This window comes from Orycteropus afer, unplaced genomic scaffold, assembly GCF_000298275.1.
Source record: "Orycteropus afer afer isolate SDZICR_OR568_19922 unplaced genomic scaffold, OryAfe1.0 scaffold00096, whole genome shotgun sequence".
NCBI classification, from domain to species: Eukaryota; Metazoa; Chordata; class Mammalia; order Tubulidentata; family Orycteropodidae; genus Orycteropus; species Orycteropus afer.
Window position 1 is genome coordinate 1,104,977 of NW_006921683.1, and position 18,158 is coordinate 1,123,134.

Genomic DNA, 18,158 nt, shown 5'->3' on the forward strand with positions numbered 1-18,158 from the left:
GAAGGGATCAAACTGGAGATCCTGGATTGCATGGGAGGAAAAATGTGGAATAAAATTCAAAAGCACAATAACGGCGAGAATTACTGGTTGGATGGAGTCTGGTGGGACCCCCAAGACTATGGCCCTGGGATACACTTCAGGCCTTGGTTAAAATTCACTCCCCAGGGCTGGCTCTCAGCCCAACAGTAGTCGACTTACATGCAGAATACCCAAGCCAGGGTGATACACCCACCGACTCTACGGAGATACACTCCTTGGAGCATTTGGCCATGAGGCACCAGAGGGGCAACATTCACATGGAGGAAAAGCTGCACAGACAGAAGTGCATAACTAAGAAGGGCATAGGGATGGGGGTGGTCACTGGGAAGGGAGAAGAGGATAGTGGGTTAGGGTTGGGAATGGTAATTGGGAAGTGAAACCAAATGTACACAAACTGCTGAATGTACAATAAATTCTGCTTTGTAAATTTGCACCCAAAGCACAATAAAAATAAAAATAAGATTTGGTCCTTTCATCACATCATGTATAAAAGTCAACCCCAAATGAATACAACTGAAAAAATCTTGGCATTAAAATAATGTATATAACTGATGAAATCAGAAAGAAAGATGGGGAAAGAGATGAATAGGCCTTTTATAGAAGAAACTCAAATGGTAATGTACATTCAAGGTGTTGCTTAATATAATTAATGATTGTTGTTGTTGTTGTTGTTGTTATTTGCCATCGAGTCAGCCCCGACTCATAGCAACCCCTCCTTGGGTTTCCAAAGCAGTATCACTACGGAAGTAGGAATGCCCAACCTTCCTTCCGAGGAGTGGCAGGGAAAAGCAAATTAAGACCATAATTAAATACTATTTTACACTCGTCCAACTGACAAAAATGTGAAGTCTGACAGTATCTAGTATTAGAGTGATGTGGATCCACAAACTCCATTATATTGCTACATGTGTAAATTGGAGCCCTCATTTTGAAAAATAGTTTGGCATTGTCTCTGAAAAAGCTGCAGTATGCACATACTCAAATTTTACTTCAGGTTCTCATTAATATTTCTGTTTCTCAACAGCACAAGACTTATACAAGCATACTCATTGTTGTTCACAATTGTCAAAGCCAGGAAACAACCAAATACACCACCAGGAGAGTGAATGAATAAGCTGGGAGCTACAGTGATACATAATGATATGAATATTAAATAAAAGATATAACTCCCAAAACATAACTGGAATGGGCAAAATAATGGTGCCCCAAAGATGTTCCCATCCTATTCCCCATAATCTATTAATATGTTACCTTACATGGCAAATGGAATTCTGCAGATAAGTTTAAATTACAGATTTTGAGATAAGGAGACAATCTTGGATTATATATTATCCCAATGTAATTAAAAATAGTCCTTATAAGAGGAAGACAGGAGTGTCAGAGAGAGGGAGAAATTTGAAAATGCTACACATCTATATTTGAAAATGGAGGAAGAGGCCACGATTCAGGGAATATGCCTGACCTCTAAAAGCTATAAAAGTCAAGACCAAGGATTATCATTGAAATCTCACTAATTCTGTCTTCCATTGATTCAATTCCACTTTGCCTATTCAATGTGTTTTCTATTTCTGAAAATTTAGTATTAATCTTCTGGTTTTCTGTCTGTAGATTTTGTATCATTTCTAATTTTTCATTTATTTTGTCATTTTGTTCTTGTATTGTCATTTGAAATCGTTCTAGGGTTTTCTCTTTATTTTCCTCAATTTTGTCTGTTTTCCTTGATCTGTCTCTCAAATCGTTGAAGGTAACTAAATATAATTCTTTTGAATTCCTTATCAGGGAGTTCCAAGGCTGCGTCTTCCTCAGGTTTGTGTTTGGGTCTACATCCTGTTCCCTTGTTTGTCCTGCTTTATCTTGCTTCTTTATGTGGACTGTGATGTTCTGTTGTCTCCAAGGTATTGTGATGTTTTTGTGTTTATATTTAATTGGTGATTGTATGTTGGAGTGACTTGCCCACAATTTTTGTTTTGTTTTGTTTGTATGTTATCTACGTAAGCAGGGTACTATGCTATGCTCCTCTATTCGCTAGTTGGGAGCCCTTATACACTCACCACCTGTCCCCTTTTTCCGTTGTCAACCTCTTGTATGTCCCTGCCATCCTTGGCAAATGGAGTCTACTCTTAGGTCCTGTTTTCATTCAGGTTTTTCCACTAGTTGGTGCCTAATCCACTTCTGTATCCTTCTTTTTAAAGCTCAGAGCTCCAGGATTATCTTCTGTATCTCTGTCAATTGGTTTCTCTTTTCTTTGTTGAAGAGGGTCTGTACAGGTTGACTGCCTATTCTGCCATTTTACTGGATGTCTTTTTTTTTTTTTTTTAATGGTATAGAACTGTCAATGTATATAAACAATCCCCTTTTTACCCTCATCTGAAATATTGTAATTGTTAAATTATTGATGGATAAGTATGGTTTTACAGAATAGTATTTTTTAAGATGGTGTGAATTAAGATTTTTTTTTAAATTTTCATGGAGTCATCTCTGATTTATGGCAGCAGTATCATCTGTGTAGAGTAGAACTTGCTCCATAGAGTTTGCAATGGCTGATTTTTTGGAAGTACATCACCAGACCCTTCATCTGAGATGCCTCTCCAAAATCAAATTCACTGCCATCAAGTTGATTCTGACCCTTAGCAACCACCATTGGGTTTCCAAGGCTGTGAATCTTTATGGAAGCAGATTCCCTTACCTTTCTTCTGTGGAGTGGCTGGTGTGGTCAAACCACCGACGTCTTGATTAACAGTCAAATGTGTTAACCACTACACCCCCAGAGGTCATTGCAAGATTCCTCTCAAACCAAAAAACAAAGTCACTGCCATCAAGTTGATTCCAACTCATAGTGACTTTCATTGGGTTTCCAAGGCTGTAAATCCTTACGAAGCAGACTGACTCATCTTTCTTCCATGTAGTGGCTGATGAGTTTGATCTTTTGGTTAGCAACCAAACGCCTTAACCACTATACCACCAGAATGCCTAAGATGTCTCTAAGTGGACAAAAGTCTTTAACTTTTTGGTTAGCAGCTGAAACTGTTAACTGTTTGCACTACTCGGGGACTTGGAATTAAGGATTAGAGTGTCTATATTTCCTAGGGGTGCCATAATAATATATTACAAAGTTGGTGGCTTTAAAGAACTGAAGTGTATCCTCTCATAGCTCTGGAGGCTAGAAGTCCAAATTCAAGCTATAAAGCATGCCAATTCTTCCTGAGGGCTTTACGAAAGGAATGTTCCATGCCTCTCCCTGATTTAAAACTTGCAATACACAACTGTTCTGAAAGAAGAATCTGGTGGCTACTGACAATCTTTGTTTTTCCGTTACTGTTAATAGATACATCTGCCTCTGTTGCTACATAGTGCCTTCCCCCTTTGTATGCCATTTGCTTGCTGTGTCTGTCCTTCTCTTTCATAAAATGCTAATAAGAATGGATTACTCTTATGAGTTGCCCTACTTTGGTATGACTCATTAAGCAACTCTTGACATCACAAAGAAAATCTCCATTTCACCAAACAAGGTTACATTCACAGATACAAGGGTTGGGACTTCATAGCATTCTGGAGAACAGAGTTCAATCTACAACATAGAGTCTGCAATATTCCAAATATCCACCTTTCTGGCTATACCATAACACCTGTGGTTCCTGTCACTAAAATCACTCTGTAGAACCTGCCATTATGTTAAAGAGTTAGGAAAGTAACTCATTATTGCAGAGCTCCCTAGCTAAAAATTTGAATTTGTTGGAGATGGAAGAAGTCAGGGCTCTGAGACACTGCACTGGGGGAATCTAAACAACCAAGGAACAGGGTTGGGGTAAATCATTGATAGACAAATTTGAAAAAGTATGAATGTGTTGGAAACAAAAATAATCTATTTCATTGTTTTACCTAAAATCAGAAATAAGAGCTATCCTATAAATTCTTTGACTTTTCCAACAAATAAAACTTTTAGCACCTAAATCACTTAAATATACTCTATGTTCATGGAACAATTTTAAAATAAGGAAGGAGGGATTATTTTGAATATTTAGGGTTAAGTTTCACATTATTATTTAATTTACATCTTTTGAGCTTATATTTAAGCTAGCTAAACAACATATTAATTGGGGGAATTCATTGTAAAATGTTTGGTGAATCCAGTGAAAATCAAATTCTATGTAATTTGAAGTGACTACTTGACAGCACATAGCAACAACAACAATGGTTTATTGACAGTAAAGTTTTACGTTCTAAGAAAGAGAGAAAAGTCTTATCTGAGAGACTATTTTGAGAATGAACAAAGCTAGTTGGTAATAGTAAGATAGTATGTAAACTGGCCCATCTACAGACTGGTACTTTTGCATATGCTGAATAGATGTTTGAAGTACTGGAAGTAATGACATACACATATAACACCAAAAAGGCTCAGATGAAGTGCTGCTTTGGGGTTGAAATGTTATTAAATGTTTATTTTGTTAAGTAAAGATAGAAAAAACCTTGACATTTACAATTACCATTATTTTGATTTATTAAAAAATAGGAAGACCATAATCTCAAAATAAAAGACAATCCTTAAATTTCATGTATCCAGCTTTATAACAAACTATTATTTTCCTCATCCCATTTCTCATTCCAATCTACTGGATGGTAGAACCACTAGCTTTTTACAAAGCAGTAGGGATGTGGGGACTTTTGTTGGCAGTATAGGCCAGCCTAAAGTGTCAGAGTTTTAGTAACTTAAAACAGAAAAAGCAAACAAACAAACAAACAAAAACAAAAAACACTGCTATGAAGTCAATTCAGACTCATAGATACCCCCATTGGGTTTCTGAGACAGTCGATCTTTATGGAAGTAGATTGCCCAGTCTTCCTTCTGAAGAGTGGCTGGTGAGTTTGAACTGCCAACTTTCTAGTTAGCAGTTAAAAGCCTTAGGCACTACACCACCAGAGCTCCTTTTTAGTAACTCAAATACCCAAAATTATTATTAAGAGAATAATGGCTTTAAAATGGGATTCAAGGTTAAAAATCAAAATCCTAGTCATCTTGATTATGTAAATGATCCAAAAGCCAGAGGGAAAGCATAAGAATATTTATTTTCTGCCAAAATAGATACTACAAATTAGTCTATTTACTAAAAATAATGGATTTGCATTATAGTAAATTTTCTAAGACCTCATTTAGCATATGTGTTAATTCATCTTCTGAGCCAAAATGGAATAGAAAAATTAAATTTACTGTGGGTGCTCTGGTAGCGTAGTACCTAAGACACTTGACTGCTAGCCAGAAGGCTGGAGGTTCAAACCCACCAGCCACTCCTTGGAAGGAAAATTGGGCAATCTACTTCTGTAGTGATACCGCCTTGGAAACCCAAGGATGGGTCGCTATGAGTCAGGTACAACTCCACGGCAAATAACAACAACAACATGTGAAGCTCTGGGTTCCTGACTCAACTGTGAAAATAATTCTTCTTGGATGACTGTCATAGATTTTAAATTGTGTTCCCACAAAATATGTGTCAACTTGTCTGGGCCATGATTTTCAGTAGTTTGGCAGTTATGTAATGATCCCCCTGATATGATCTGATGTGAAAAACCAATCAGATGTAAAAGAATTAGGGTGAGATGCAATACTCTTAATGACCTGCAACACATTTTATCTTACAAGAGATAAAAGGAGAGTGAGCAGAGAGAGGGGGACATACTGCCACCAAGAAAGAAGAAAGCTGGGAGTGGAGTGTGTCATTTGCACCCAGCATCTCTGTGCTAAGATACTCCTAGGACCAAGAGACACACAGAGAGAAAGCTTTCTCCTAGAGCTGAGGCTCTGAATTTGGACTTCTAGCCTCTTGAATTGTGAGAGAAAAAATTTGTTTGTTAAAGACATCCACTTGTGTTATTTCTATTATAGCAGCCCTAGATTACAAAAACAGTGACTTTTGGCAAATAAACTCTATTTTTATTTCCTTAAAATAAAAGTCAAATTGGAGATATGCTCTTCATGCATCTTTCAGTTCTAAAGAGTCCAGAAATGCAATGCAGATTTTTGGTCTGTTTTGTTTATTTATTTGTCTTAACCATTTTTCTTAGTATCCTTGATTCAAATTCTGTCATCCTACTGATTGAGCTGCAAGATCTTGGTTTAAAAATCTTAGCCTATTTCCTCATCTAGAAAATGAGGGTTAATATACAATAATGTATGTTGTTGTTATGCGCCATCAAGTTGGAACTGACTCATAGCCACCCCTCCTTGGGTTTCCAAGGCAGTAAGTATCCCTACGGAAGTAGATTGCCCAACCTTCCCTCCGAGGACTGGCTGGTGGTTTTGAACCACCAGCCTTCTGGTTAGCAGTTAATTGCCTTAGGCACTATGCTACCAGAGCTCCTTACAATAATAAGTAGGGAAGTGCTTATACATTATTTGATCCATTTTAGCCTACCAAATGGTGTTACCTTTTCTTCTTCCTCCCATCTTTGGGTTTATTGCACTGTGGTGGCTTGCTTGTTATTGTGATCCTGGAAGCTATGCCACTACTATAGCTATGTCACCCATGGTGCCAAAGCTTTCAGACTAAGACATCCTAGGAAGAAAACCCTGGTGATCTATCTCTAAAAATTAGCAAATGAAACCTAATGGATCACACCAGAATATTATCTACCTCACTTGCTTTGGACATGTCATTAGAAAAAAATCAGTTTCTGGAAGAAGTCATAATTGGTGAAGTAGAGGACCAGAGAAGCCAAAGGAGAACTTGGTGAGATGGATTTACACAGTAGTTGCAATGATGGATTTGACCATGAAGGCAATCATAAGGATAATGCACGACCTAGCAATGCTCCACTCTGTTATATGTAAGGTCACTGTGAGTTGGAGTTGACTCAGTGGCAGCTACCTATCTATCTTCCTTCTGATGTAATATTTAAAGTAATCTATTTTAGATAATATTGGCCATTATGTCTTTTGGCCATTTGGTTTGGGTTATCCATGTGGATCCCTATCTGTATCTCAGAAATTGCAAAGTCTGAAATTATATGTTCTTAGCAAAAGCTGCTCTGTTGTGACCAGCTTTATCTTCCTTTCTTTTTAGTCCCAAACACAGATTTTCCACCCACTTCACACCTCCATATTCTTCTGATTGCCAATTTATTTGCTGGAGTTGCCTGCTTCTCATGCATCCCTCTGCTCGGGAGCATGGAGTCTCATCATAGGATAAGAGTTAAAATGTGCTGAAGCCATCTGTCTTGTGTTGGAGGAAGCAGCTTAGCCATAAGTCATAGCTACTGTTTTAACAGATTTACAAATAGGGGTGGGCGTGGCTCTGGCCCAAGTAACCAACTGGGCTCTAATTTAAGATTTTTAACCAGGAAGGAACCTTCCCTTAGATACCATCAGGCTCTGTTATTTGCAGGATATTAGCTAAGGTAACTAGAATAGAAAGTAGAGAGCCCAAAGGACAGGAAAGTTGGATGGATATTTTACCTATGCTGGAGCATATGCATGTATTTTTGGAAATCTGTTTAATTGTATTAGAATCTGTTTGAGGTCTGATTCCTTCTACTAATAGAAAGTTAAACCCCAATTGTAATGTTTTACTATGGAACAACTCTTAACAATGATGTCATTTATCTACTGATCTTGCTCAGTTTATACCAGCCATTTAGTCTTGATAACATAATTTTTGTACATTTATCAAAATGACATTTATCATTAATGTACATTATAAATGACATGTTTCATTAATGTGCATTATATTATGTACATTAGTAATTATTTTTTACTTATTATTTGTTTTTTCTACTCATGATAAGCTTCATAAAATCAGGGACTATTTTTTATTCTGTTCACAGCTATACTTGCATTTCATAGAACATAGATGCTCATTAAATATTTGTCCAATGGAGGTACCTGATTATGTGTGGAGGCAGAGAATAGTACCTTAGAGCTTGCCTCCTGTTTTTGTAAATACAAGTTTTTTGTTTGTTTGTTTTAGTTTTGTCTTTTAGTAGAGGTCGCAACCTCACCTAGGAGAGTTATTGTTGAAAATATACACAGCCAAACATACACCAATTCAACAGTTTCTACATGTCCAATTGAGTGGCATTGATTACATTCAAGTTGTGCATTCTTTTGCTCCTTTTCTGAGTTATTCTTCCCCTATTAACAGATCACTAACTCCTAAGGTAAGAATATTGAGAATGTAGGCTTTTGAGCTGCTGCTGTTGATTTGATCGCATATGTTGTTGTCAGTGTTGTTGAGTCATCTCTGACTCATAGCGACCCTATATACAATAGAACAAAACACTGCCCTGTCCTGTGATATCATCACTGCCCAGTACTTGCTAGGGTTTTGTTTTTTTGGTTTTTTTTTTGGACTTTTTATTGTGATTTGTGTGAAATTTGACAAAGCAGATTCATTTTACATTCAACAGTTTGTATATTTTGTTTTGTGATACTGACTACATTCCTGACACTGGAACAGCTCTCCTCCCACTTCCTCTCTGTGGTTACCCTTTCCCTTTGTCCTTCTTGCCTATGAATTTCTGCCTCCTTACCTTTTTCTCTGTGCACATGGTGCCTTTCTGATCTCTCATGGTTGATTGTTCTAAGGAGTGTATCATCCTGGTGCTCAGCTAGTAGGCCTGTTTATTGTTTGGTTGACTGAAGCCAGTTTCAGGCCCAAAGAGTTACTCAGAGTACTTGCTGTGTTTTGAGCCCATTGTTGCAACCATTATCAGTCTATCTAGTTTAGGGTCTTCCTCTCTCTCTCTCTCTCTCTCTCTCTCTCTCTTTTTTTTTTTTTTTTTGCTATCCACCTGCTTTATCAAGCATGATGTACTTCTCCTGTTAACCAGTCCAAAGTATGGAAGATAAAGTCTCCCCATCCTCACTTCTAAGAAGCATTCTGGCTGTACTTCTAAGACAGATTTGCTTATTCTTCTGGCAGTCCATGATATATTCAGTATTCTTTGCCAACAACACTATAATTCAAATGCATCAATTCTTCTTTGATCTTCCTAATTCATTTTCTAGCTTTCACATGCATATCCCATATAAAACCCGCTGCCATTGAGTCAATTCTGACTTACAGCAACCCCATTGAGTTTCTAAGGCTATAAATCTTTATGGAAATAGACTGCCTCATCTTCTTCCCATACAGCAGCTGATGGGTTTGAACTGCCAGCCTTCTGGTTAGCATCCAAATGCTTTGCCCACTACCCCACCAGAGGTTTTTCATATCCCATATGGACAGATCATAAAAGAACATAATGTTCAAGGCAGACATTCTTTACTAGTTAAGCTAAATTATTATTTGGTTTTAAGAAGACTTCCGAGGGAAATAAATTTTTATTAGCACACAGCCACTCCCACTTGTTTATGTATTATCTATGAATGGTTTTATGCTACAGTGGCAGATTTGAATAGCTGCAGCAGAGACCAGATGACACACAAAGTCTAAAATATTGGCCCTTTGCAGAAAAAAGTCTGCTGAGCCATTGTTTAAAGATGGAGCTAGTGATCAGCCAGACCTGGGCTTCTGTTCTGTCTGCTTGCTAGCTGTGAGGGAAAGTTATTTAGCCTAATGCTTTGGTTCCCTCATACAGAAAGTGGTACTAATGATTTTCATCTCGACAAATAGTTGTGAGGATTCACAGAGATGAAACATATAAACCATATCAAGAAATATGAGCTACTATCATGAGCTACTATCTGTGTTAAGTGTTTCATTCATCAAGTCAGCACCTTCATTGTGCAGGACATTTTGCCAAGTTCCAGACTGATGGAGGGGTCTGGGTCTGACCTTTTCCTAAGGGCTTCACAGTTCAGGACTGTAGTTTTTATCCACTTTCTATCTTCCTTGCAAGTCCCTGGGTAGTGTGAATAGTTAATATGCTTGGCTGCTAAATTAAAGGTTAGTGGTTCAAGTCCACTTAGAGGTGTGTCAGCAGAAAGTCCTAGCAATTTACTTCCAAAATATCAGCCATTGAAAACCTTGCAGAGCACTATTCTACTCTAAAACATGGAGTCATCATGAATTAGAGTCAACATGAGAGCAACTGGTTTTATTTTCCTCTAGCTGCATTGCCATCCACTCATTCCTGGTGTGCTCTTGCTGATTTTTTTAAAAATAAAGACATTTATTAAATATTGTCAAAGAGAAAACTGGAGTTTCTATTAAAATTACAACAGAGTTATTGAAGGAATACCAAAAAATAAAAAATAAAAAATACTCACTGCCATTGAATCAATTCCAACTCATATCAACCCTGGTTGGGTTTCCAAGGCTGTAAATTTTTACAGAAATAGACTTCTCATCTTTCTTCCATGGAGCAGCTGGTGGATTTGACCCACCTACTTTTGGTTAGCAGCCAAATGCCTTAACCACTACAACACCAGAGCTCCTTTATTGAAGGAATAATATGATCTAAATCAGGCAGCACTCCTGAGGATTCACAAAGGTACTCTGGTGAAAATAATTTTTGAGAGTTTAAGTACTAAAAATCCAGTAACTTATAAGGAACAAATTCTGATTGGTTGGCATTTACAAAATCATGCTTTATCAGACACTAGACAATTCTAAGGAGCTCTGGTAGCATAGTGCCTAAGGCGCTTGACGGCTAACCAGAAGGCTGGCGGTTCAAACCCACCAGCCACTCCTCGGAAGGAAGGTTGGGCAATCCTACTTCCGTAGTGATACTGCCTTGGAAACCCAAGGAGGGGTCGCTATGAGTCTGGGCGATTCGACGGCACATAACAACAACAACAACAGACAATTCTAAGATCCCCATAAGGATTGTTTTGTTAGTCTTAAAGGTTGAGTCAGTTATAATCTTGTTAATCTATGGATATTTTGGGTGGCAGCCTGAGAAAAGACCCTTCCTGGGAGCATGTTGTGAGAGGAAGGGAAGGAGAGGAGCCTGCAGGCTTCCTGAGGTATGCTGGATAGGTGACCTTTGAACAGCAGCTCAGAATAAGCAGTAAACAACAAAAAATGGAGTCCAGCCTGCTGCTTTTGCAGAGCCTCTCCTTATGCCAAGCACCTAGTTCTTCTGAGCTCCCTCACAACATATTGCTTGTTTCATTATAATAAAACCTAACCAAACCCACTGCCACTGAGTCGATTCGGACTCATGGCAACCCCATAGAACAGGGCATAACTGTGTCATAAGGTTTCCAAAGCTGTAAATCTTTATGAAGACAGACTGCCTCATCTTTTTCCCATGGAGTGGCCTGTGGGTTTAAACTGCCAACCACTTTGGTTAGCAGTGGAATGCCTTAACCACTGTCCCACCAGAACTCCTTTTCATTATCACAGTGGCTATTAAAACCTTGTCGTCAGAAAACAGAATCAGATTTAATTTTTGCAGTTAAAGTCTATTCATTTTAGTTTGATTAAGAAATACAAAACATATTCTAACTTCTACTTATGGATATACTTGCATAAAAACATTTATTTAAAGGGCAGCAAAATTCAAAGCAACAAAAATGCCATCTATGATGATAACTGCTGCAAGCTAATGAAAATAAAGTTACATGTATTTATTTATTATGAAAGTAACATATACCAGTTGCTCTGTAGTCATTTAAACTTCATAACAGCCTTGTAGACAAGAGAACAACTGTCCCAGGAAGTCCCGGGATTCTGAGCAAGGATCCTTGCTTTCTACTGACTGAGAACTATACAGGAGAGGCAAAATGTCCATGTTGTTGTTGTTGTTATGTGCCGTCGAGTCAGCCCCGACTCATAGCGACCCCTCCTTGGGTTTCCGAGGCAGTATCACTACGGAAGTAGGATTGCCCAACCTTCCTTCCGAGGAGTAGCTGGTGGGTTTGAACCGCCAGCCTTCTGGTTAGCAGTCAAGTGCCTTAGGCACTATGCTACCAGAGCTCCATATGAACCAAATTTTATTAAAGAGAAAGGAGAAAAGAGATACTGGAGAGAAAAAGACAGAGAGGAGCTCTTTAGGCAGAGGCGATGAGGAGCTTCTGCCTACACTAGCCTTCTGTCTCTCTCTGAACCAATGATTTCCTGGGGCTTATGAAGGGCTTTAGGTGGGAAAAAGGCATCATCTTATTTATGAAATGAGTGGGGATTTCCAAAAAAGAGGTGGGGTTATGAAAATCAGATGCATGCACAGGAAATATCCAAGATGGAGTCCATTGCAAAGGCTATTGGAACAAATATAGAATCCATTATGAAGGCTGCTGGGATGGTTGACATGACCCACCAGCCACTCCTTGGAAGGAAGATTGGGCAATCTACTTCCATAGAGATACTGCCTTGGAAACCCAAGAAGAGGTCGCTATGAGTCGGATTCCACTCGAGGGCAGTGAGTTAGTGCATGTGTGATGTTTCTGGACTCTGTTCAAGTCCTGATGAGGGACTTTTGCTCTTGACTGCCTCTGGTGGAAGATCACTTTGTTGGTCATGTTGACTCTTACTGCACATGCTCTGCACCTTATGTGATACTTGAAGGGTAGCTCAGAAGGTTTATCAACATTTTACAACTGGTCAAGCTTTGGGGCTTTTTAAATGTAACTTCTTATATTGCCTAAGTGCCTGACTTCTTAATCGCAAGCAGTTCTTTGTTGCCAATAGCAATAGTTACGTGATGGTCCAAACATAGGCTTAAATTCCAAGAATACTCTAACGAGGCTGCTTGATTCAGCCACCCCTTGCCTACCTGTCTGAGAAATATTACCCTATAGGGTTTCTAAGGCTAATCGTTTTAGAAACAGATGGCCACATCTTTCTCCCAAGAAGTGGCTGGTGGGTTCAAACCACTGATCTTTCTGTTACCCACTGACCACTTAACAACTGTGTTATCAAGGCTCCTTAAAGTAATATATACTTGTCAAAAACTTTGGAAGATGCATGACAGTGTGATGCAAATTGTTAAAAATTATATATATTTCCACCACTCAGAAAGAAACTTGAGGTTTAATGTGTTTCTTTTCCATTTAAATAATTGTCATGATATTGAATAGTTATAGTCTGTTACCCCGTCTCTTTACTTAAATTATAAATGTTGTCCTAAATCTTAAATACATTTTAAAGATAATTTTTTTAAATCATCTTTTATTTGAGAAATATCAGCACTTCAGAAAATGTGTGAACATAGTAAATGAACAACAACTTTATACTCTTCACCAATTGTTTGCATTTTGCTAAGGAAGACAAGTGGTGCAGTGGTTAAGTGCTTGGCTGCTAACCTGGTGATCTGCTCTCATAAAGATAACAGTCTAGAAAATCCTAAGGGGAAGTTCTGCTTTGTCACGTGGAGTGGTTATGAGTCTAAATCAGCTTGATGGCATCTGATAACAACAAAGAGTTGTGGTGGAACAGCAGTTAAAACATTCTGCTGCTAACTAAATGGTCAGTAGTTTGAACCCACCAGCTACTCTGCTCTGTGAGAGAAAGGTGTGGCAATCTGCTTCCCAAATTATTTAAAAAAAACAAACAAACAAAAAAAAAAACTCACTGCCATCGAGTCGGATGCAACTCAAAGGATTACAGCCTTGGAAAACACCCTAGGGGACAATTCTACTCTTTCCTATAGGGTCGCCATCAGTCAAAATTGATTTGATGAAAGTGGGTCTGTGTGTTTAATAACAACAACATATTTGTCTTATCTCTCTATAATTTTTGTTATAAATTTAAAATGATTATTATTTGCTGCACATATTCATTCTCCTATTATGATCATTTAATTTCCTTTACCTCTTTTTTTCTACTTTAAATTTAATTCAGAGGATGTCCCTGTTAAGCACTTACAGGATCTCATTTTTAAAACCATCACATTATGGGGTAGATATTATAAAAGAAAGGATTAAAGCTTAGAAAATTTAACAAACTTGTGAAAGATCAAATAATTGAGACATGATGGTGATGAGACTTGAATCCAGGTCTTTGAACTCCTAACTTTGTTCTTAATCCCTTCATAATACTGCCTGTCTGCCAACTTCTTAGATGGCCTCTCCTTTGCAAAATCTTCTCTGTTTCCCAAGTCTCTATTCTCTACTCATCCTCTGATCCTGGTGTTCCATCTGCCTTGATGACTCACTAGGTTATTTCGGTATTACTTCTTTACTTGTCTTTCTAGCTCATTAAATCGAGAGAAAACTTTGGAGAGCATCTGAGTTATTCACCTTAGTATTCCAAGTTTCTGGCATGAGATAACTCCTCTAATAATCATTTATCAAATAAATAAAGGAATGGTTGAAAGTTCTTAATACATCTTGCCAAATTATACTTCATAAACCTTATACTAGTTTAATTTTATTTCCAAGAATTCTGGCATTGATATCATTGCATCCTCACCACTTTAAGTGTTATATATAAAAAGAATAAGCTATTTGGGTCATTTTATGTCCACATTATTCTCACAAATATAAGAGCAATATAGATATATCTCATTTCAGCATGATATCCTTCTCCAGGGACTGGTCCCCTCAGATCACATGACCAAAGTAAGTGAGGTGAAGTCTGGCCATTCTCACTTCTAAGGAGCATTATGTCTGCACTTCTTCCAAGATAGATTTGTTTGTTCTTCTGGCATTCCGTGGTATTTTTGGTTTTCTTCACCAACACCACAGTTCAAATGCATCAATTCCTCTGCAGTCTTCCTTATTCATTGTCCAGCATTCACAGACATATGAGGCGATTGAAAATACCACGGCTTGGGTTAGGTGCACCTTAGTCTCCAAGGTAACATTTTTGCTCTTTAACACTTTAAAGAGATCTTTTGCAGCAGATTTGTCCAATGTAATACATCCTCTGATTTCTTGACTGCTGTTTCCATGGGCATTGATTGTACATCCAAGTAAAATGAAATCCCTGACTTCAATCTTTTCTCCATTTATCATCATGTTCCTTACTGGTCCAGTTGTGAGGATTTTTGTTTTCTTTATGTTGAGTTATAATACATTCTGAAGGTTGTAGTCTTCGATCTTCATCAGTAACTGCATCAAGTCCTCTTCATTTTCAGCAAGGAATATAGTGTCATCTGCATATCACAGGTTGTTAATGAGTCTTCCATTAATCCTGATACCAAATTCTTATTCATATAGTCAAGCTTCTCAGATTATTTATTCAGCATATAGATTGGATAAATATGGTGAATGTACACAACCATGACACATACTTTCCTGATTTTAAATCACGCAATATCCCCTTTTTATGTTTGAATACCTGCCTTTTGGTTTATGTACAGATTCCTAAAGAGCACAATTAAGTGTTCTGGAATTCCCATTTTTGCAACATTATCCATAATTTGTTATGGTCCACACAGTCTCATGCTTTTGCATAGTCAATAAAACGCAGGTAAACATCTTTTTGATATTCTTTGCTTTTAGCCAGGATCTATCTGACATATATTTGTGCACATCACTAGTTACATTATGTTTTAGCTGAAAGAATTTCAAACACATAAGAAAGTACAGGTATAACAAATAGCCCAGTATCTATTGTGCAGACTTTTACACATAAACAATAACTTCATTTATCATGTGTAGATTGCCCAATCTTCCTTCCGAGGATTGGCTGGTGTGTTTGAACTTCTAGCCTTCTGGTTAGCAGTCAAATGCCTTAGGCACTACACCACCAGAGCTCCTTAATTTATAGGTTAGGAACTGCTTTCACAAATAAAATGAATAGAAATAGATGTTTGCTATCTAAGAATACATTTCTATCTTGGTATTCTTTAGTTCATGTCAAGTGGATATTAGATTTGTCAATTTGTGCTAATACAGTTCAAGCTGTCTCAGATCTATCATATTTATCCATCATTTTCTTTGTTCCTTTGGAGACATTTGTTTAAAACAACTTTTTTTGACTACTGCTTCAGGAGCTGGCATACCCACAGGCACAGCTATAATTTTTGGCTCTAACTAGAGGCACATCATGCACACTTTCTTGAACACAGTTGGGTATGTTCTTGTTTCCTTGTTGGTAGCATTGTTGTTGTTGTTGTTGTTGTTGTTTTTATGTGCCATAGACAACTATTTTTTCAATGTATGTTGATGAATACAAATTGGGTGGAATCCTTATGAATAATTAGATTTAATTTCTTATCCATCTTATGCTGTTTTGGGGATTATGCATTGCTTTAATGGCCACTAATTTCAACAATGGAAGAAGTATAAATCATAGGGGTAGAACAAATTGCAATTTTCATTGTGTAATATGGTATAGAAAGAAATTAGGATTACACAGAAAATTCCCCACCCCTGAAAATTATATCATCTTTTCTTCCAGACAAAGACAATTCATTCAAAGAACTCAAAGAAGCAATAAGCAGAGTTAATATAATTTCCTAATTTATTCGATAGCAGAAAGGTTTGCTAACCTTGCCATGCATTAGACTAGTTGATGAAATTATATTATTGGGTGTTTTTATCCTATTGCCTATAACCTTTTGATTTGTTTCTTGTTTACTTTAAGTGACTTGTTTGACTTTATATCATAATTATTTAGGTTAGATGTGCATTGCTCTGCAATGGTAGTAGCATCAAAAGGAATGGGATAGATGGAGGAGTTTCAAGGGGCAGCAGAGAGATTGGTTTGGTTTGGTTTTTAGCAACTATAGTGACAATTGTGAGAGCTGAAATTCGAAAATGCCTTGTTTCTCTGGGTCTTTCAAGTTTTCTGACTGTGACAGGGTGCAGTCTTACCACTTTTCTATTAATCATTTTAGTGAAAAATATTTTAATTTTCCTTCATTGACAGATTTCCACCTTATACAGGGTCTAGCTTTTGCAGGTTTTACTCTGCTTTTCCTTTCTCGAAGTACCAATTTTCAAACTCTATGTCATATAGATAGATAGATACACACACACACACACACACACACTGTATCTAAGCATATATATGTGTGTATATAAATATGTGTGTGTATGTATATACACACACATACACATAATTGGTAAAGTTGTTATCAATTGATAAATAGCAGCTTTTGATCTTTGAGGAAAATTAAGCCTTTTTCTGGAATACACTAAATCTAAGCATACACACACACACACATACTTGCACACACACATATGTGCTTAGATCTAGGAGCTCTGGTGGCATAGTGCCTAAGGCATTTGACTGCTAGCCAGAAGGCTGGTGGTTCAAACATACCAGCCACCCCTCGGAAGGAAGATTGGGCAATCTGCTTCCACAGAGATATCGCCTCAGAAACCCAAGGAGGGTTTGCTATGAGTCAAAATCGACTCAACAGTAGTGAATTTGGTTTTGTGCTTAGATCTAGAGTATTCCAGAGAAAGGGAAAGTTTTCTTCAAAGATCAAAAATAGCTAGCTATTGATGGATTACACCTTTATAAATTTTATCTACCACTCCTTCTTCCCTTCAGTTATGTGAGAGGAAATCTATAGCTCATACTGTTTTGAGCTTTGTTTTGTCCTATCAAATTCTTGAGTTGCATAGAACAGCAAGGCGATAGTTACTCTCTTCTTTCTTACTTTCCCTGCATAGGACAGTCACATAATATACTGAAAAGGGGGATTATAAGTTAGGATTTCCTTCTTTGATTGGGCTTTCTAGTATCTGGAGGACAATGGCTGCTTAACAGTATCTCATTTTGCAGAAGTTGAGGGTTAGAAAGTAACTTATCTGGGGCCCACAACTAGTAAATTGCAATGCCAAGATTAATTACTGATCTTTTGATCCTTACATTTAATTCTTAATCAGTGCCATCTTTAATACACTATTTTTTTTTACTTTAGGGCAATGTGTTTCACAAAGGTAAGAGTTGTGCAGCAATACTTTTGGTAATTCCATACTAGCAAATTTTATACTAACAGTACTGAGAGTTTTGGTTTTTCTTTGTCTTCCCAGGATTCATACCTGTATGTAGCCTTGGTGTGGCTCAGGTGGGCAGGATGAACTTTGGAAAGGATGTCAGTACCTTGAAATATTTCACCATATGTGGCTTACAAGAGGGCTATGAACCATTTGCAGTAAATACAAATAGGGATATTACCATGTGGCTAAGCAAGAGGCTTCCTCAATTTCTTCAAGTTCCATCAAACCATGAACATATTGAGGTTTGCTTTTTCTTTAAAAATCAGATTGTTGCCAAAAAAATGGGAGTGGGATATCTTTATATACAGGAGTTCCTAGTTGTACAATTATTGTAACTTATTTA

At 37.5% G+C, this 18,158-nt stretch overlaps 1 protein-coding gene across 1 annotated transcript in view; it reads left to right on the forward strand.

Moving 5' to 3' along the window:
• RYR2 (ryanodine receptor 2) overlaps nt 1-18,158 on the forward strand; it is a 1,099,979-nt gene that overhangs the window by 686,879 nt on the left and 394,942 nt on the right. Inside the window, exon 30 of the mRNA XM_007942720.1 lies at nt 17,849-18,057. Coding sequence (XP_007940911.1) covers nt 17,849-18,057 — 209 coding nt within the window. The remainder of the gene's footprint in view (nt 1-17,848; nt 18,058-18,158) is intronic.